This window comes from Mchenga conophoros, linkage group LG15 (assembly GCF_057382185.1).
Source record: "Mchenga conophoros isolate Kocher_MC1m ecotype Shallow Benthic linkage group LG15, M_conophoros_male_GT1.1, whole genome shotgun sequence".
NCBI classification, from domain to species: Eukaryota; Metazoa; Chordata; class Actinopteri; order Cichliformes; family Cichlidae; genus Mchenga; species Mchenga conophoros.
Genome location: NC_140540.1, coordinates 27878474 through 27900283, shown reverse-complemented (window position 1 = coordinate 27900283; position 21810 = coordinate 27878474). Strand labels below are relative to the sequence as shown.

The 21810-nt window shown below is 46.0% G+C and overlaps 1 protein-coding gene across 1 annotated transcript; it reads left to right on the top strand.

The window, feature by feature from the left end:
• The first annotated feature begins 270 nt into the window (after window positions 1–270).
• On the top strand, window positions 271–21809 carry LOC146558569 (creatine kinase B-type-like). Its single transcript, XM_085246630.1, has 8 exons — window positions 271–403; window positions 1846–2059; window positions 3005–3159; window positions 4048–4180; window positions 7951–8122; window positions 20938–21061; window positions 21145–21334; window positions 21411–21809. The coding sequence occupies exons 2-8, from the start codon at window positions 1867–1869 to the stop codon at window positions 21587–21589; spliced, it is 1146 nt and encodes a 381-aa protein (XP_085102756.1). The 5' UTR covers window positions 271–403; window positions 1846–1866; the 3' UTR covers window positions 21590–21809.
• Window position 21810: the final 1 nt, after the last annotated feature.

The window sequence follows — 21810 nt, the reverse complement described above, 5'->3', positions numbered from 1 at the left end:
TCTGCTAAGAGACTTTCATTGGTTTATGTTAGCTAACTAGTGACAGATCACTGAGTGAAAAACAAGGAGACCAAAAAGAGAACGTGCGTTTGGGGGACGCACATATACACATGAAAGATGGTGGGCTAAACTCACACCTGCTGAGTCCTGACAGGCCTGGCTCAAAGGAACTGTAGCAGGATGGGGACAAAGAGAAAGAGAGAGAGAGAGAGAGAGAGAGAGGGGGGGGGGGGGTGAGAGACAACCACGTGACCCTCGGCGGGTCTGTGCCCAATGGAATGAATGGACTGTAAATAGGAGCCAATGAGGATCTGGGGGCGAGTATAAAAGGCTGCGAGCCGCTTTAATCCGCAGCAGCAGCACGGACCCGCTCCAGAGCCGCATCCCGCACACCGAACCACAGGTATGAGCATCCGAGCCGACTAATTACAGCAGAGCACATTCATACAGCCGTGCATCAGGGCAGGAGGAACGTGTCGGAAGGGGCGCGCGGTCAGAAGGAGATGGAGGGTCAAAGAACAAAGAAACAAACACACGCACGGGGAGGCTGCTGCAGACTGTGTGTGTGTGTCTTTGTGTGTGTGAGCGCGCGCTAACGACCTTGCGCTCCGTCCTGCGTGCAGGTGTTGCGCAGTCAGCATCGCCCGCGCGCACAAAGCTTCTTTACCGTGGTGGTATTTAGGGTCAGCTGATTCATCTGCAGGACTGCTACTGTGCGCGCGCAGCTTCAACAACAGCCTCCAAATATCATACAATTCCTCCTGAACCGGTGCAGCCGGAGACTGCAGCTCTGCCTGTGCACATTAAGCAGTCTAACCTTCAAACAGTGCGCGTATGCTCCGCCTCATTTTCACGGCTTTTTGGAGCTGATGACGTCACTCAGCCCTGCAGAGTTCTAGCCAGTCAGAACCGGTCCGATTTAGTCGATTCTGTGCGCGCAGTGAGGAGCTGAAGGTGACCGCGGCCTTAATGATCTGGAGCGAACCGGAGCGAACCATACCGAGCCAGGATCCTGTCTGCACTCTGCATAAATACAGCCAATGGAAAGTAACAGAGTACTTTTACTGCAATTGTGAGAGTTACAGTAAAGATCAGAAGCTCCTTAATCCAATCAGGTTGTTGATAATTTATAACCTGATTGGAGGGTTTGAGGCGTTTCTAAAAGTTTGCAGAAAAAAAATCTGATGTCGCAAAGATTTTTGCAGAGTCAGCATCTGAGTTTTTCACCATTTGACTTTGCTTCATCAGCGACTGACCAGAGCTCAGGCAGTTTGAGCAATCATTTTAATTGATCAGTAAACTGTGTCACATTTAAAGGCATTAAAGGCATGTTTTTGTTCATCACATTTCCATTTTAATTGTGATGTTTTCATAAGAATCAATATAAATGTGATCACATGACCATAAAACCCACAAAAAGTGGCCTCAGTGGGAAGAGTCTGACCCAGCACCCTCAGACCAGGTTTGTGGAGAAAATGGGCCTCTTTATTGGCCTTTCCTATCAAAAACAATCAAGTGTATTTCATTGAGTCAATGTTTTACTAGCAGCAACATGTACATGAATACATGAATATTCAAAATTCAAATCACATCCAGAAATCTTCCAGAAGTTATCAAATGCATGCCTGAGTTTCTTCATCTTTGTGACCAGCCTCCTTTTACTGACTGAACTTTAGTGTAAAAGTTTTATTGTCAGTACAAATTTAGCAATAACTTGTTTAGGAAAGTGCTGTAAGCGATCGGTTTCTGTGTCTGAGATAGATTAACGTGCAAATACATAAACTGTTTGATGCTGTAATGCTGTGTTATTGAACACTTTGACTGTAACCGATGGCTTTGCGGCAGGCGAGCAGCCCGGACGTCATCATGCCTTTTGGAAACACCCACAACAAGTTGAAGCTGAAGTACACGGCGGAGCAGGAGTACCCCGACCTCAGCCAGCACAACAACCACATGGCCAAGGTGCTCACGTCCGAAATGTACGCCAACCTGAGGGACAAGGAGACGCCCAGCGGATTCACCCTGGACGATGTCATCCAGACTGGCGTTGACAACCCAGGTAACCCCTCCCACAGTCAGCATTAAGAGCTCAAACTCTATTCTTGAACTCAAACAAAGGTAACAAGTCCTAAACCAGATAACTTTATCATCAGTGCCAGGTAGACACTCCTTCATCAAACGGTCACACATAAATGGCTCCCTAAAAACTGTGTACCTCTCTTCCAACACAATTCAACCTTCAGAATAACCAGGTACCCCATTCCCAAAGCACCATCCTCCTCCTTAAACAGCCCCTTACCAAGGTGCTGGTAATTCCTCTCAAAATAAGACAAATCTCCTCCAGACCAGCTAATTGTGCCAAGGCGACTGATTTGGCATATATGTTAACACCTCCCTAAAAACCTGACCAAATAAACAACTAAACAACTAAACAACTCCACCCTTGGACACTTGTACCATGTTCCATTTCTCCAAAACATCCTTAAGACCCTTGATCCACCTCCTTGTCCAAGTAACTCTTCCTCAAAGTAAGACAACTTCAGCCTAGTCCAATAACCTTCAGAATAGGAACCAAGCCTCTATCCGATGCTGGTCTGGCTCTTACATAAGCCAGTTAAGCCTTCACCAGACATGTAACTTTGCGTGTTTGTCACCTTCACATTGAGAGATTCTGTTAATAATAAACTCTTTAATTGGATAGACTCATTAGATCAAGGTAATTTTTGGTCTATAATTCCCACCCAAGGGCAGGACATAGTATTGACCTTCAGTCCAACCACCTGATCCTCCTCTTCTAATCCTCCTTAGTTCATTTAGCTCCTCTTAGTGCGTTAAAGACCATAACACACTATCCTACAAGGAAATTGTGAAACAGACCAAACAAACCCATTGGCACACTCCGTCATGTTTAGGTTTTCTCTCTGAAGTCAAAAAAAGTCATTTTAAGGCCCATAGATGTTGGCTGTGACAAGGGGAAGTGACTGTCCATCCTTTCCCCTTACAGGTCATCCGTTTATCATGACTGTGGGCTGTGTGGCTGGAGACGAGGAGACGTATGAAGTGTTTAAAGACCTGATGGATCCAGTGATCGAAGACCGCCATGGAGGATACAAACCAACAGACAAACACAAGACGGACCTGAACCCTGACAACCTCCAGGTAAACGATCAACTCACCTGAAGCCAGTTCAAACACATCTCATTATTTATGGAATTCATGACCAGAGCCTCAAGCGGAAAAAACATTCAGGACAAACGGATTTAAATACAATCATTACGGTACATACACTTAATGTCAAGGACAGGTGAACACACCTGTTACAGAAGACATGCTCATTCAGATGTAATGCTCTAATCTCAGAGCTGTCCTGGAGCTATTTCAAACAGACAAACCAAACACGAAAGGATTCACGCCAAAAACCAATCACAGCATTGTCAAAACTTTGTGTCCACATGAAATTGTCGGAGTTCGCAGCAGATTCATAATCACTAACATGGACAGGTGTAGGGCTGCATAATTCTGAGGAATTTAAAATCCAATTCAGACTGAAAATCACAGCCTCAGCATCACTGCCCATCAGCAGGACAGAGCTCTGGAGACAGTTTTATTCTTTCAGCTGCAGCTTTATTGGCATTAAACTGTCAGGCAGTAATAACCTAAATTCAAACCTGTGAGTTGCTGAAAGGTTTAACATCAGGTCTGGAATCAGTCTGTTTCAGCATGCAGATGAGGCAGCTGCTCCCTGAGCTCATCACAGGTAAAACTACCAACGTGGGCCATCAGCACACAGGAGTCTGAGATCTTTGAGCATTGGTGATGCTATTTTCCACAGAACTGATTATTCACTAGGGTACTGAATTCTTGCATGTGATGTGTTTAGCCCAGACATGAAGTCCTACCCAACAACAAGTGACTCTTAAACTCTTTATTGGCTGTAAGGCTCAATGATTTGGTTTTGGTGTGTCAGCTGAGGGTGGTGGTGACCTCTGAAGGGTGGGCATTGATGGACTCTGACCCTCCTGTTCTTGTGTCTCCTTTGTGTTTCAGGGTGGAGATGATCTGGATCCAAACTATGTGCTCAGCTCTCGGGTTCGCACAGGACGCAGCATTCGTGGCTTCTGTCTGCCGCCACACTGCAGCCGTGGAGAGCGACGCACTATTGAGAACCTCTCCATTGAAAGTACGAGGTCACTTCCTGTATCTTCTGCCGCATGTACAGTGGGGCAAAAAAGTATTTAGTCAGCCACCGACTGTGCAAGTTCCCCCACCTAAAATGATGACAGAGGTCAGTAATTTGCACCAGAGGTACACTTCAACTGTGAGAGACAGAATGTGAAAAAAAAAATCCATGAATCCACATGGTAGGATTTGTAAAGAATTTATTCGTAAATCAGGGTGGAAAATAAGTATTTGGTCAATAACAAAAATACAACTCAATACTTTGTAACATAACCTTTGTTGGCAATAACAGAGGTCAAACGTTTACTATAGGTCTTTACCAGGTTTGCACACACAGTAGCTGGTATTTTGGCCCATTCCTCCATGCAGATCTTCTCGAGAGCAGTGATGTTTTGGGGCTGTCGCCGAGCAACACGGACTTTCAACTCCCGCCACAGATTTTCTATGGGGTTGAGGTCTGGAGACTGGCTAGGCCACTCCAGGACTTTCAAATGCTTCTTACGGAGCCACTCCTTTGTTGCCCGGGCGGTGTGTTTTGGATCATTGTCATGTTGGAAGACCCAGCCTCGTTTCATCTTCAAAGTTCTCACTGATGGAAGGAGGTTTTGGCCAAAATCTCACGATACATGGCCCCATTCATTCTGTCCTTAACACGGATCAGTCGTCCTGTCCCCTTGGCAGAAAAACAGCCCCATAGCATGATGTTTCCACCCCCATGCTTCACAGTAGGTATGGTGTTCTTGGGATGCAACTCAGTATTCTTCTTCCTCCAAACACGACGAGTTGAGTTTATACCAAAAAGTTCTAGTTTGGTTTCATCTGACCACATGACATTCTCCCAATCCTCTGCTGTATCATCCATGTGCTCTCTGGCAAACTTCAGACGGGCCTGGACATGCACTGGCTTCAGCAGCGGAACACGTCTGGCACTGCGGGATTTGATTCCCTGCCGTTGTAGTGTGTTACTGATGGTGACCTTTGTTACTTTGGTCCCAGCTCTCTGCAGGTCATTCACCAGGTCCCCCCGTGTGGTTCTGGGATCTTTACTCACCGTTCTCATGATCATTTTGACCTCACGGGATGAGATCTTGCGTGGAGCCCCAGATCGTGGGAGATTATCAGTGGTCTTGTATGTCTTCCATTTTCTGATGATTGCTCCCACAGTTGATTTTTTCACACCAAGCTGCTTGCCTATTGTAGATTCACTCTTCCCAGTCTGGTGCAGGTCTACAATACTTTTCCTGGTGTCCTTCGAAAGCTCTTTGGTCTTGGCCATGGCGGAGTTTGGAGTCTGACTGTTTGAGGCTGTGGACAGGTGTCTTTTATACAGATGATGAGTTCAAACAGGTGCCATTCATACAGGTAACGAGTGGGGGACAGAAAAGCTTCTTACAGAAGACGTTACAGGTCTGTGAGAGCCAGAGATTTTCCTTGTTTGAGGTGACCAAATACTTATTTTCCACCCTGATTTACGAATAAATTCTTTACAAATCCTACCATGTGAATTCATGGATTTTTTTTTTTTTTTTTTTTTTTTTTTTTTTTTTTCCACATTCTGTCTCTCACAGTTGAAGTGTACCTCTGGTGCAAATTACTGACCTCTGTCATCATTTTAAGTGGGGGAACTTGCACAATCGGTGGCTGACTAAATACTTTTTTGCCCCACTGTAGCATCATCACTCTGCCCCCTGCCTGCAGACTGCTGTATTATACCTCACTGTCAGCACTTCTACTGTAGATCACTGTCATTCTTCGCTCATTGAAGCTAAAGTATGTCCTTCAGTCAAAGTTATGTTCCTAGCAGAGCCTGACCTTCTGACCTGAAAATTCAGGTTTGTCCCTCCTTCTTAAACCAAAATGTCACTAAAACCTTCATGTAAAGAAAAATGCTGAAGCATACTGTAGTGTGTTTTTTAGAGATCTGATCTGCTCCAAATAACAAAGATTTTTAATTAACACTAATCTAAAATTGGGAACTACATGTGTAAACCTGAACTTAACAAAACAAACAAAATATATGCACATATATATTTTTTTTTTTTTTTTTTTGTTTTAACAAACTTGAGCTCAGGATCGAGGTTTTTATATTAAAAAAAAAAAAAAATGCTGCTTCATATTCATCGGGAGATATTGCAGCGTTTAGCGCCATTATGTAACTGACCTGAGGAAAAAGCTGGAGAACGAACGGAAACAGACCTTTAACTCATTTAAAATGCAGCATTTACAGACTCGAGCATCTGACTGAAACTCAACACTTCCTGTTTTGTTTGTTCAGCTTTGGGAAGGACGTAAAAAAAAGGTCAGACTCAGAGAGGGAGCGTCTGTCTGAGCATTTCAGAGCACCGTCCATCACACTAGAATAGAATTCAACTTTATTGTCATGTGCAATGACAATAAAGTTGAATACTTCATCACATGAAGAATTCAACTTTATTGTCATGTGCAATGACAATAAAGTTGAATACTTCATCACATGAAGAATTCAACTTTATTCAACTTTAAGAATTCATCACATTCGCAGTTTCACTGTACCGGCCGCGTGTACTTAGACCTGCATGGCTTAATCAAGTACAAGGCAACGAAATGCAGTTTGCATCCATCCAGAAGTGCTTTAGTGATATAGATATATTACAATATATATTAACAATAATATAGATATGTAAGTATATTACAGAAATGGGTCTATTATGGTATGTTATAATGTACACGGTATGAAGTATGTTGTGAATATTCTATAACTATAGATGTACAGGCTGTAGTGAGTACAGGCTATGAACACTGATGCTGATGTCAGTTTTAGAGTAAAATGAGAACAAACGGATTCTAAATCAGGTTTTTATTGTTTGTTAAATTCACTTTGAGTTTAAACTGTGGTGGTGCATTTAGGGACCGTCTGATGCAGCAGTTTCTTGTGGTCCTGCTGAGGTAGGTGAGGTACAAACTCTCGTCAGTCGGGCTTCATTCAGCTGGGTCTGCAGCTGAAGAGGATAAGTCTTTATTTAGATACTTCCCATGATGCCTCATCGAGTGTGTCAGTGAACGCAGCAGCAGATCAAACTCTTACATAACCCTGAGCTGAGAGCCGTCCTGCTGAGACTGCTAATGAGACCGACAGCTCGCCATTTAAAGCCTGTCTTTCATATTCAAATGCGACTACCGGTTAAAGCCGGCAGACCTGAGATTCTGCTGCACCCTGCTGTCTGAGCTAGTTCCACACCTGCTTTTAAAGACCTCAGGAACCAGGAGACATTTAACTGAGCCATTCTAAGACCCACAGAAATGCGGGTCTCAGAATGATCATGTGATCTCTGTATGATTTCCTCAGCTGTCAGGCCGACTCCTGACCACCTAAACAGTTCAGGCTGCTCAGGTATCTCTGCATCAAAGTGTGAGGAACTGGTACTCTGTTTTCCTGTAGAAAGTCAAGACACTCATCAGAGTAAAGGTGACTTTTTTATAGGTAACGTTCAGGTATGATGGGTAAAAATAAAATGTAATTAATGAGAGATGCTGGCAGGAAACTTCATATGATTTGATATCTAAAAGGGGGTGAAATCTAAAGGGGGGTGAAACTTCCTGGTCACCTTTAGTGAAACAATTAAACCTTTAATTTGCTTTTATTTTGAAAGTCAATACCTGTCCCATTAAAAGTGATTCTGTGAAACAGCTCTATCTAGTTCAGTTGACACCACTTCCTGTTTGCTCACCTGTCATCCTGAAGTAGGGTTTATGTGTACCTCTGACCTTTGACCTACTGTGTGGTGGCTGCAGCTCTGGCCTCCTTGGAAGGAGACCTGAAGGGGAAGTACTATGCTCTGAAGAACATGACCGAGGAGGAGCAGCAGCAACTCATTGATGACCACTTCCTGTTTGATAAGCCTGTGTCCCCGCTGCTGCTGGCGTCCGGCATGGCCCGCGATTGGCCCGATGGCCGTGGCATCTGGTCAGTATGTAACCCTACAAGTGGAGGTGCAGGGGTGGGGGGGTATAATGAAGTATTGGTTTGGAAAAATATGACTCCAAAGCCAGAAATTGATTTAAATTAACCTGATTCTAACAGAATGAAGAAATGCTGAGAGAGAATAAACTTTGAGCTAGAGCGTCTCAAATATGTCCTTTTTCTGAACAAACACCAGTATAAAAATAACTGTAATGAGAGACAGAATAAAAAAAAAAACCGAGTTGAGGTCAAAGTTCAGAACAAAATGTACTGTCTCAGAATGGAAGATTCATACATTCATAAAAACAGATGTAGGTGTAATAAAAAAAGGTGAGTCTGATTGAATAGAGGTAAAAGTTGGAAAGATTAATAAAAAAAAAAGTGACCAGAAATAAGGAATAAACATCAGTTTGCTCATGGAATAAAGAATCGCAGCAGTCCTTGGTCGTAGTGTCAAGCTCACTGAACATCCACCCAACCACCACATCCACCCCTGTAGATGGCTTCATTTCAAAGAATCCAACCACCACTTTAGTCACACCCTAGATCTTGTTTTAACATATGGCATATAAACTGAACATTGAGCAGTGTTTCCTGAAAATCCTCTCTCCTCTTATCATTTCCTGATAACATTTAAATTTACAATAATTGATTACACAGCATTGGAGAGTAGACTTCATCACAGTAGATGTCTTTCTGAAAGTGCTGTAACTAAGTTTGAGAATATAATCCACCCACTGTTATCATCTTCAATGACCTGTACCAACACAGAGCAGAGCAGCTACCTGAACGCTGCTCAAATAGAGGTTGATTATCTTGTTAATAATTTTACCTTCTCACAACGTATGACAATAGATACTGTTGCTCCTGTGAAAAATATGGTCTCAAATTAGAAATACTTGACTCCCTGGTGTAATTCTCAAACACATAGCCTAAAGCAGATAACTTGTAAGATGGAGAGGAAATGGCATGTCACAAATTTACAAGATCATCATTTAGCCTGGAGAAATAGTTTATTGCTTTATAAGAAAGCCCTCCGTAAAGCTAGAACATCTGGTCATCACTGATTGAAGAAAATAAGAACAACCTTAGGTTTCTCTTCAGCACTGTAGCCAGGCTGAAAAAAAAGTCAGAGCACTGTTAAGCCAACCATTGTCATATGCTGTGGGAGTGTCTGGTCAGGCATGGTCAAGGTTCCTGTCATCCGTCCTTTGGGGTGGAGTTGGCCAGCTCATCACCTGTTTTCAATCTCCGGGGCTCCACCTAGAGGTTTTTTAAGCCAGCACTGCCTGCCACTCCTCGCCAGTTCGTCCTGCTACCATCTGTGATTCATCACCCGTCGCACTCACCAGTAGTGCTGGTTCCGTCTCCATCCTGTTTTTCCGTCTCCTCGGAACCCAAGGACCACATACACAACTTCTCCTCAGCCTGCCCTTCAGTCCATACTCTCCACCTCCTTGGAATCTGGACCGGACTCTCCACACTCTCGATCCTCTCTGGAATGCTCCCATGGCAGCCTTTTCCCCCGCTTAATAACCAGGGTCTCCAAGTAAGCCCAAGACTATCCACTGGCACTCCATACCTCTGTCCCTTACTCGTTTGTCACTCAGTAACACCCTTCTCCTGTGTTTACAGAAAGTTCCCGTTCGAGTTCTCCCTGTGCTCTACGCCTGTTTCCCCGCCCACGGATTTCCCTTAGTTTCTGCGAATGGTTTCTGTTAAACCCAGTTCTGTTCACGTTTTTGTTCCTTCTAATAAATTATACATAGTTCGAGTAATTGAGTCTGCTTTTGAGTCCACCGCATCCTTGTTTGTGACAGAACGAACTGGCCACTAATGGACTCAGCGGACCCAATTCGCGCCGCCATAAATAAACATGTTAGGACGGCATGAACAGACCTTGACGTCCTTAATGGACCAATGTAATGCTATCAGTGAAAAACAGGAAGAGTTACTTACCCGGTTTTCGGAACTCAGGGAGTCTAATCCACCCGTTCTCCCCAGCCAGCCGGGACCGTTGCCTGCGCCCGCCGTTGCGCATCCTGCGATAGAATCGGCTTATCGGGGCATCTCTTCCCCTCCCCTCCGATTGCCTCGTGTTCCTATGAGGACTTCCTCAAGGAATTCAAGGCTACGTTCGCTCACCCGATCTCTGAGGGTACTGCGGCTAAGAGGCTGTTGGGACTCCGTCAGGGAAAACGCAGCGTTGCAGAATACGCGATTGAGTTCCGCACTGCTGCTGTGGAAGCGGGTTGGCCAGACTGCGGGGGAATTTTCCTAGCGTCCCTTTCCGAACAGATGAAGGATCAGCTGGCTGTGCACGACGAGCTGGCCACGTTCGAAGCGCTCGCCTCTCTCGCTCTCAGGATCGATAGTCGACTGAGGGAAAGAGACGCTGAGAGGCGGTCCAAGCCCTCTCCGTCTCTGTTTCGACCCGTGGCCGTTTCGGCGTTACCCCCGTCGCTTCCGGTGACATCATCCGTCCGTCCTCGCTCTCCTTCCCCTGAGCCTATGCAGATCGGCCGCGCTCGGCTCACTCCTGAGGAGCGGGAGCGGCGTTTCCGAGCCGGAGAGTGCTTCTACTGCGGAGGAAGCGGCCATCGCCTCACTGTTTGCCCGGTCCGGCCAAAAGGCGTGGCCTGCCGGTAAGTCCGGGGTTACGGGTGGGCAATGTTTTTAAGAGTGATAAACCCCGTTTTTTGCTTTCGGTTTCGTTGATGTCCGGTACTAAGGCTCATTCTTTTCGTGCTCTCGTTGACTCCGGGTCAGAGCAAAATTTGATAGACGCTGCGGTTGCTAAATCATTGAATTTGCCCCTCATTCAGCTCGAGCCTCCGATCCCGGCCGCCGCTTTGAATAATGAGGTATTCGCGATGATCACCTGTCAAGTTAGTCACGTCAGGTAACCATCAGGAGGACATAACTCTTTTTTACCACCTCTTCCCTTGACGTGCCAGTGATCCTTGGTTTTCCGTGGTTGCAGAAGCACAATCCACACATTGACTGGACAGGGAAGAGAGTGGCGAGTTGGAGTCTGTTTTGTCTCGCCAACTGTTTAAAGTCAGCCTTGCCCTCGGGGGCTTCTGTTTCTCCTCCATTGGTTGTCTCCCCCCCTGACCTTACCTCTGTCCCTCCTGAATATCATGATCTACGAGAGGTGTTCAGTAAGGACAGGGCTCAGTCGCTGCCTCCTCATCGACCTTATGATTGTGCCATTGATCTTCTCCCTGGTGCTCCTTTGCCCTCCAGCCGTCTTTATAACCTGTCCCATCCGGAGAGGGGGGCTATGGAGAAGTACATCCAGGACTCGCTAGCAGCCGGTCTCATTCGTCCTTCTTCCTCACCGGTGGCCGCCGGTTTCTTTTTTGTGTCTAAGAAGGATTCATCGCTCCGGCCGTGCATCGATTACAGGGGACTTAATGCGATCACAATTAAGAACAAGTATCCCCTACCTTTGATCAACTCTGCTTTCGAACCCCTCCGCGGTGCCACTGTCTTCTCCAAGCTGGACTTGAGGAACGCATACCACCTTGTCCGCATAAGGGAGGATGACGAGTGGAAGACTGCTTTTAACACTCCTCTGGGGCATTTTGAATACCTGGTAATGCCGTTTGGCCTCACCAATGCCCCTGCAGTCTTCCAGGCACTAGTGAATGACGTGCTCCGGGATTTCCTGAATGTTTTCGTGTTTGTTTACCTGGATGATATTTTGATCTTTTCTCGATCCCTCGAGGAGCATCAGGTGCATGTCCGGAGTGTGCTGCAGCGACTGTTGGAGAACCGCCTTTAATCAAATCAATCCAATCAAATCAAATCACTTTTATTGTCACATCACATGTGCAGGCACACTGGCACAGCACATGCGAGTGAAATTCTTGTGTGCGAGCCCCACAAGCAACAGAGATGTGCAAACACAACAACACAAACGAGCAAAATACAAGAATGGCCAACCTGAAACTAATAAATATATGTACAATATATAATAGTGTATGCATTTCTGGATGTGTATACTAAATATTTTCGTGTGTGTGTGTGTGTGTGTGTGTGTGTGCACACATTTTTACAAATTAAATAGTAAAAAAAAATAAATAAATAAATAATAATAATAATAAAATATACAGAGTTGAATATGTGCAAAACAAGTGGCATTTGTATACAGTGTGGAGTGCATAATGTTGAAGTTCCAGTAGTGAAGCTGAGGTGTCTATGACGTGTTCAGCAGTCTGATGGCCTGATGGAAAAAGCTGTCTCTCAGTCTGCTGGTACGGGACCGGATGCTGCAGAACCTCCTTCCTGATGGAAGCAGTCTGAACAGTTTATGGCTGGGGTGACTGGAGTCCTTGATGATCCTCCCCGCTTTCCTCAGGCAGCGCTTCCTGTAGATGTCTTGGAGGGAGGGAAGTTCACCTCCAATTATCCGTTCAGAGCACCGCACTACTCGCTGGAGAGCTTTGCAGTTGTAGGCGGTGCTGTTGCCATACCAGGTGGTGATGCATCCAGTGAGGATGCTCTCAATGGCACAGTGATAGAAGGTCCTGAGGATGCGGGGGCTCATGCCGAATCTTTTCAGTCTCCTGAGAAAGAAGAGGCGCTGCTGCGCCTTCTTCACTGTTTTGTTTGTGTGTACTGACCACGTAAGATCCTCAGCCAGATGTACTCCAAGGAACCGGAAGCTGCTCACTCTCTCCACAGCAGCGCCGTTGATGGTGATGGGGGTGTGTACTTCTCTGCACCTCCGGAAGTCCACTATCAACTCCTTTGTCTTTGCGACGTTGAGGGTGAGATGGTTGTCTTGACACCAGTGGGTCAGGGCGCTGACCTCCTCCCTGTAAGCCGTCTCATCACCGTTGGTGATAAGACCCACCACTGTAGTGTCGTCCGCAAACTTCACAATGATGTTGGAGCTGTTAGTGGCTGTGCAGTCGTAGGTGTAGAGTGAGTACAGGAGAGGGCTCAGTACACACCCCTGTGGAGCACCAGTGTTCAGTGTGATGGGGGATGAGGTGATGCTGCCCAGTCTGACCACCTGGCGTCTGTCAGACAGGAAGCTAAGGATCCAGCTGCAGAGGGAGCTGCTCAGTCCTAGATCCTGCAGTTTCCTGTCCAGCTTCGAGGGAACGATGGTATTGAATGCTGAGCTGTAATCTACAAACAGCATCCTCACATATGTGTCTCTCTTCTCCAGGTGTGACAGAGCAGTGTGTAGTGTCAGGGCTATGGCATCATCAGTGGACCTGTTGTGGCGGTATGCAAACTGTAGAGGGTCCAGTGAGTCGGGTAGTGCATAGCAGATGAAGTCCCTGACCAGCTTCTCGAAGCATTTGCTTACGATGGGGGTCAGGGCTACAGGTCGCCAGTCGTTCAATGAGGAGATGGTGGAGGATTTGGGTACAGGGACGATGGTGGCCATTTTGAAGCAGGCTGGGACTACAGACAGAGAGAGGGAAAGGTTGAAGATGTGCGTGAACACTCCAGCCAGCTGAGCCGCGCGTGACCTGAGGACGCGGCCGGGAATCCCGTCCGGACCAGTAGCTTTGCGTGCGTTCACCTTCCTGAAGCACTTCCGCACATCCTCCTCAGACACAGTGTGCGCACTGACGTCATCCGCGGTGCGCACACTGTCCGGTCTCATGGTGTTCGCTGTGTCGAATCTAGCGTAGAATACGTTTAGATCCTCACACAGAGAGGCCGTGGTCTGCGGTGTGCTGGTTTTCCCTCTAAAGTCTGTGATCGTGTTTAGTCCCTGCCACATACTCCGAGGGTTGTCAAACTGTTGCTCCACCCTGTCCCTGTACTCACGTTTGGCTGCTTTGATCGTCTTCCGGAGTTGGTAATGTGCGTGTTTGTAGTCCGATGTGTTCGCGGAGGCAAAGGCGGTGTTCCGTGCCGCGCGAACATCTCCGTTAATCCAGGGTTTTTGATTTGGGAAGGATTTGACTGTTCTGGATGGGACGACATCTTCCACGCATTTCCTGATAAATCCACAGACTGAGTCTGTGTATTCATCAATGTCTCTGGCGGCCACGTGAAACATTTCTCAGTCCGCGTGATCAAAACAGTCCCGCAGCGCAGACTCCTTTATGTGAAGGCCGAGAAGTGTGACTTTCACGTCTCGTCTATCTCATTTCTGGGCTACCTACTGGCGGAAGGGCAGGTGAAGACGGACCCTGTAAAGGTTAAGGCAGTGGTGGAGTGGCTCGTTCCTGATTCACGCAGACAGCTGCAGCAGTTCCTTGGCTTTGCGAATTTCTACAGGCGCTTTGTCAGGGACTACAGACGGGTGGCTGCGCCTCTCACCCGCCTTACTTTCTCCCGGGTCCCCTTCGTTTGGTCTCCCGAGGCTCACTCGGCCTTCGCCACGCTCAAACGGCTTTTTTCTTCGGCTCCTGTTTTGGTCCATCCTGACACAAGTAAGCAGTTCGTGGTGGAGGTTGATGCTTCGAGCGTGGGGGTGGGGGCTGTGCTGTCTCAGCGTTCTGGTCCTCGTGGCAAGCTCCAACCCTGCGCCTACTTTTCTCGGCGCCTTTCTCCTGCCGAACGGAATTATGACGTTGGGGATAGGGAGTTCCTGGCCATTAATTTGGCTTTGGAGGAGTGGCGCCACTGGCTGGAGGGGACGGAACATCCGTTTATCATCTGGACAGATCACAAGAATCTGACTTATCTCAGATCGGCTAAAAGACTGAACTCCCGCCAGGCTCGGTTGTCCCTTTTCTTTGCCCGATTTAATTTTGACATTTCCTATCGCCCGGGTTCCAGAAATCTTAAACCCGATGCCCTGTCTCGCCAGTACTCCTCGGACTTGGACTCCCGGGACCCTGAGCTCATTCTCCCTTCCACCTGCAGAATTGGCTCCCTCACCTGGGATATGGAGGAGGCCATACGCCAAGGACTACGAGAAGACACCGATCCAGGAACTGGCCCACCCGGTCGGCGTTTTGTACCCTCTGCCGCCCGGTCGGCTGTGATCCATTGGGTCCATACAGCCCGGTTTACTTGCCACCCGGGAGTGAGTAGGACCACGGCTCTGTTGAAGAGGTATTTCTGGTGGCGTTCCATGGACAAGGATGTGAAGGCTTATGTGGCTGCCTGTTCTGTTTGTGCCCGTAATAAGTCCTCCAATCGGCCCCCGTCTGGCTTACTCCGACCGCTTAGTACTCCGCATAGGCCTTGGTCTCATATCGCCTTGGATTTTGTTACCGGCCTCCCGGCTTCTTCGGGGAAGACGGTGGTTCTGTCCATAGTCGATCGGTTTTCCAAAGCGGCTCATTTCGTAGCCCTAGACAAGCTGCCGACGGCTGCTGAGACCACCCAGATCCTTATGGACCATGTATTCCGACTTCATGGCATACCCTCGGAAATTGTGTCTGACAGGGGGCCTCAGTTTGTCTCCGGAGTGTGGAGGGCCTTCTGTACAGCCCTGGGTGCCAAAGCCAACTTGAGTTCTGGTTTCCATCCGCAGACCAATGGCCAGACTGAACGTTTGAACCAGGAGTTGGAATCCGCTCTTCGCTGCGTCTCATCTCAGAACCCGGCTGCCTGGTCGTCTCAGTTGCCTTGGGTGGAATACGCCCATAATTCTCTCACGTCTTCGCCGCGGTCGTGGTGTCCAGTACCTGGTGGACTGGGAGGGGTATGGGCCTGAGGAGCGTTCTTGGGTTCCTCGGTCGCTCATTCTGGACCCGTCCCTGATTGCTGCGTTTCGCTCCTCCCCTCGCAGGGCCCGGTCCAGGGGGTCGCCGGGTGGTGACCCTTGAGGGGGAGGTACTGTCATATGCTGTGGGAGTGTCTGGTCAGGCATGGTCCAGGTTCCTGTCATCCGTCCTTTGGGGTGGAGTTGGCCAGCTCATCACCTGTTTTCAATCTCCGGGGCTCCACCTAGAGGGTTTTTAAGCCAGCACTGCCTGCCACTCCTCGCCAGTTCGTCCTGCTACCATCTGTGATTCATCACCCGTCGCACTCACCAGTAGTGCTGGTTCCGTCTCCATCCTGTTTTTCCGTCTCCTCGGAACCCAAGGACCACATACACAACTTCTCCTCAGCCTGCCCTTCAGTCCATACTCTCCACCTCCTTGGAATCTGGACCGGACTCTCCACACTCTCGATCCTCTCTGGAATGCTCCCATGGCAGCCTTTTCCCCCGCTTAATAACCAGGGTCTCCAAGTAAGCCCAAGACTATCCACTGGCACTCCATACCTCTGTCCCTTACTCGTTTGTCACTCAGTAACACCCTTCTCCTGTGTTTACAGAAAGTTCCCGTTCGAGTTCTCCCTGTGCTCTACGCCTGTTTCCCCGCCCACGGATTTCCCTTAGTTTCTGCGAATGGTTTCTGTTAAACCCAGTTCTGTTCACGTTTTTGTTCCTTCTAATAAATTATACATAGTTCGAGTAATTGAGTCTGCTTTTGAGTCCACCGCATCCTTGTTTGTGACAACCATTCCTTTAACGTTAACTAGTAATGACTTCATGAACTTCTTCACAAATAAAATTTTAGCCATTAGAGAAAAAATTACTCATAATCATCTCACAGATGTAACATTATCTACAGCTACCGTACAGTACCATTGATATTCATTTAGAGCCTTTTTCTCTAATTGTTCTTTCCGAGTTAACTTCAGTAATTACTTCCTCAAAACCATCAATGTGTCCTTTTAGACCCCAAGCCTGCTCAAAGAAGTCCTGCCATTAATTAATGCTTCAATATTAAATATGATCAAGCTATCCCTAATAATCGGCTATGTACCACAGGCCTTCAAGCTGGCAGTATTTAAACCTTTACTTAAAACGCCATCTCTAGACCCAGCTGTCTTAGCTAATTATAGGCCAATCTCCAACCTTCCTTTCATATAAAAAATTCTTGAAAGAGTAGTTGTCAAACAGCTACTTGATCATCTGCAGAGGAATGGCTTATTCGAAGAGTTTCAGTCAGGTTTCAGAGCTCATCACAGCACAGAAACAGCTTTAGTGAAGTTTACAAATGATCTTCTTATGGCCTCTGACAGTGGACTCATCTCTGTGCTTGTCCTGCTAGACCTCAGTGCAGCGTTCGATACTGTCGACCATGCTGTAGGTATTACAGGTACTGCGCTGGTTTGCAGTGGTTTGTATTATATCTATCTAATAAACTTCAATTTGTTTGTGTAAATGGTCAATTATGGAGTTCCACAGGGTTCAGTGCTAGGCTGTATCATCAGAAAGCATAGCATACATTTTCACTGCTATGCAGATGACACCCAACTTTATCTATCTATGAAGCCAGATAACACACACCAATTAGTTAAACTACAGGAATGTTAAGACCTTGATGGCCTCTAACTTTCTACTTCTAAATTCAGATAAAACTGAGGTTATTATATATGGCCTTGAAAATCTTAGAAATATGGTATCTAACCAGATTCTTACTCTGTATTCATTACCTTGTCATTGTAGTAATCTTTGACCAGGACATGTCCTTCAATGCACATATTAAACAAATATGTAAGACTGCTTTCTTCCATTTGCGAAATATCTCTAAAATTAGAAATATCCTGTCTCAGAGTGACGCTGAAAAACTAGTTCATGCATTTATTACTTCCAGGCTGGACTACTGTAATTCATTATTATCAGGATGTCCTAAAAACCCTGAAAAGCCTTCAGTTAATCCAAAATGCTGCAGCAAGAGTACTGACAAGGACTAGAAAGAGAGAGCATATTTCTCCTGTTTTGGCTTCCCTTCATTGGCTCCCTCTTAAATCCAGAATTGGATTTAAAATCATGCTCCTTGCATAAAAGGTCTTGAATAATCAGGCCCCATCTTATCTTAATGACCTTATAGTACCATATCACCCCATTAGAGCACTTTGCTCTCACACTGCAGGCTTATTTGTTGTTCCTAGAGTATTTAAAAGTAGACCGGGAGGCATAGCCTCCAGTTTTCAGGCCCCTCTTCTGTGGAACCAGCTTCCAGATTAGATTCAAGAGACATAGACTATCTCTACTTTTAAGATTAGGCTTAAAACTTTCCTTTTTGCTAAAGCATATAGTTAGGGCTGGATCAGGTGACCCTGAATCCTCCCTTAGTTATGTTGCAATAGACGTAGGCTGCTGGGGGATTCCCATGATGCATTGAGTATTTCTTCTTCAGTCTTCTTCAGTTCACACTCTGCAATTAATTATTAGTCATTATTAATCTCTGGCTCTCTTTCACAGCATGTCTTTTATCCTGCTTTCCTTCTCTCACCCCAACCGGTCACGGCAGATAGCTGCCCCTCCCGCAGCCTGGTTCTGCCAGAGGTTTCTTCATGCTAAAAGGAAGTTTTTCCTTCCCACTGCCGCCAAAGTGCTTGCTCATAGGGGGTCATAAGATTGTTGGGTTTGTCTCTGTATGTATTTTTGTAGGGTCTACCTTACAATATAAAGCACCTTGAGGCAACTGTTGTGATTTGGTGCTGTATAAATAAAACTGAATTGAATTGAATTGAACAAGTATCTATACTTCTACTTAAGTACAGAATGTACTTTTGCCAACTCTGGTTTTAAACGATGCCAAAGTGGCTTCAGAGACTTAAAGTCGTAAAACGAGTCAGCATTGTGCACTTCCTGCAATCTCATCCAAGTCGACAGGTTCTGTGAGTTACATTCCAAATCATTCCAAGATGAGACTCTGAGTTAAAATGAAATTAAATCATGATGTTTCCAAGAGAAAAGCTTTTGTTTTGGCAAGACGTGTAGAAAACTTGAAGCCAACTTCCCATTGGCCTTTGGACTTCCTGTCATTATAATAATAAAATTAAAAAAAAAATAATAATAATACATTTTATTTGAGGGCGCCTTTCTAAAACCCAAGGTCAAAGAGAAAAAGTTACCAATAAAACAGTAGATTCAAATAGATTCTAATAAATTAAATTACAAAAAACAACAAATAAAAACAAACAAAAAAAAAACAACATTTGACAGCAAGTAAAATCTGTATTAAAGCGAGTAAGCCAGTTTAAACAAGTAGGTTTTGAGTTGTGACTTAAATAAGGGAAGGGAATCTATATTTCTGAAGGCTGAAGGAAGTGAGTTCCAGAGCCGAGGAGCAGAGTGACTGAAAGCTCTGTGCCCCATAGTGATAAGGCGAGCAGAAGGAACAACAAGATGAGTGGCAGATGAAGATGTCAGAGAGCGGGAAACAGTGGTTATTCTGCCCTCACTGCTACACTGGATACAGTTATGCAGGTAGATAAACTCCTCGACAACTGACAGGTGTATCGTCCCTTTTATTGACGCTGCCTTCAATTATCAACAGAGTGAAACTACAAACAGAAGGAATAAGCAATATTCAGTCTATATATTCACACGATAATGCAAATCAGTTGGCTAAACTAGCTAACATTGGAAAGAAAGTAAATCTGAATACAGTACACCTTTAACCATAAAAGTGCATAAATAATAGCAAATATAGTTGCATTAACTCTTGTTCAACTTAAATACTCACAAGCGATGCTTTCTGTAAAACAACGAAGAGGATGGATGCAGATGTTTATCTGAACAACATGCTGAGTCAGTCTTTTCTCAAAGTGTGCTGCATTACTAACTCTACAGCTAATAACAAACAAATCTTGGCATGAAAGAACTGTAGCGACTCTTGCTGCTGGGAAGAAGAACTACACCAGCACAGTGGTGATATGAAGCAGATCACAGAAATAAGGAGGGGCAAGGTTATAAATAAACTTAAACGTGAGAACTAAGATTTTGAAATTTATCCTGGGCAACCAGTGAAGCTGTTAAAGAATTGGGGTAATATGGGAGTATGAGTTATGACCTGGAGCTGGAGTATTCTGAAAAAGTTGAAGTTTATGGAGGGACTTGTTGGGGAGACCAAATAAAAGGGAGTTGGAATAATTGACCTGGGAAGTAATAAGACTACGGACAAGGATGGCATCCGCATGGGGAGTAAGGGATGAAGTCAATTAATGTTATGTAAGTGAAAGTATGCAGACCAGGTTATGTAATTAATGTGAGACTGAAATGAGAGAGTACTGTCGAGTATGAAACCCAAACTTTTTACCTGTGGGGAAGGAAGGATGGGGGAATTTTCAATATTAATGGAGAAACTGTGTGAGATTTGGTTAAGATAGATGCTTTACCAACAAGTAAAACTTATGTTTTATTACTGTTAAGTTTGAGATAATTGAAGGAGAACCATGATCTGATCTCCAGTTCGAGAGCGAGTTAGGTGGAAGGGATGAATTAGGTTTGGAGGAAATGTAGAGCTGGGTGTCATCAGCATAACAATGAAAATTGATATTATATTTTCGGAATATTTGGCCAAGAGAGAGCATGTAGATAATGAAAAAGGGCCCTAATACTGAATCCTGGGGCACACCAGCAGAAACAGGAAAGAAACTTGAAGAGTGTGATTTAAATTGGATAAACTGAGAGATATGATGCACCAGGCAAGTGAGGTGTGACTAATGCCAATGGATGCTAATTATGCTCAGGAGGATATTATGAGAAACGGTGTCAAATGCCGGACTAAGATCGAGAAGGATGAGGATGGTTAAAAGACCAGAGTCAGCTGCCATCAGAAGGTCATTAGTAATCCTTAACAAAGCCGTTTCTGTATCATGATTTGGGCAGAAACCAGACTGAAATTTTTCATAGAGATTATGGTCATTGAGGTATGAGTGAAGCTGGAAGGCAACAACTTTCTCAAGGATTTTCAAAATAAAGGTGAGGTTTGATACAGGGCAGAGATTATCAAAATTATTGGGATCTGCACCAGGCTTTTTGAGAATTGGAGTGAAAGAAGCAGTTTTCAAGGATGGAAGAATAACCCCTTACTCACCTGCAGGCACAATGACAATAAGACATTCCTGGTTTGGGTGAACGAGGAGGATCATCTGCGTGTCATCAGCATGCAGAAAGGAGGAAACATGAGGGAGGTGTTCACCCGCTTCTGCACTGGCCTCACCAAGGTCAGCACGCCACTTCCTATTTCCCTCACCCCATAGTGTCACACCTGAAGCCGTCTAACCTGTCTCACCTCTCTCTCTGGCAGATCGAGGAACTGTTTAAGGAGCGAGGTCATGAATTCATGTGGAACGAGCACCTGGGCTACATCCTCACCTGCCCGTCCAACCTGGGCACCGGCCTGCGAGCTGGCGTCCACGTCAAGCTGCCAAACGTGAGCAAGCACGAGAAGTTCGGCGAGATCTTGAAGAGGCTGCGGCTGCAGAAGCGAGGAACAGGTAGGAGCACGCACAGCAGACGGGAAGGAACACCTGTCCTCGCTGTCTCATTCATCACTTCCTGTCTGTGTCTAAGGTGGTGTGGACACTGCAGCAGTGGGTGGAGTCTTTGACATCTCCAACGCGGACCGCCTGGGTTTCTCAGAGGTGGAGCTGGTGCAAATGGTGGTGGATGGCATTAACCTGCTGGTGGAGATGGAGAAGCGGCTGGAGGCCGGAGAGAGCATCGATGACATGATGCCTGAACAGAAGTGACCTGTTTCACTGTAACCTCTAGCCCCACCCCCTCATCCTCACCTACCACCCCTTCCATTCACTATAACCAATCAGAAACCGTCCTGATGCTGTGGGATGTTTAGAGCCGTTCAGTTAGACCTCAGTCTTCCAACATGTGAAGGGTTTTCTACTTCCTGTCTCACCTGTTGGACTCACCTAACACCTGAAATCTCTAATAAAGTCTCTGTGGCCCAAACTAT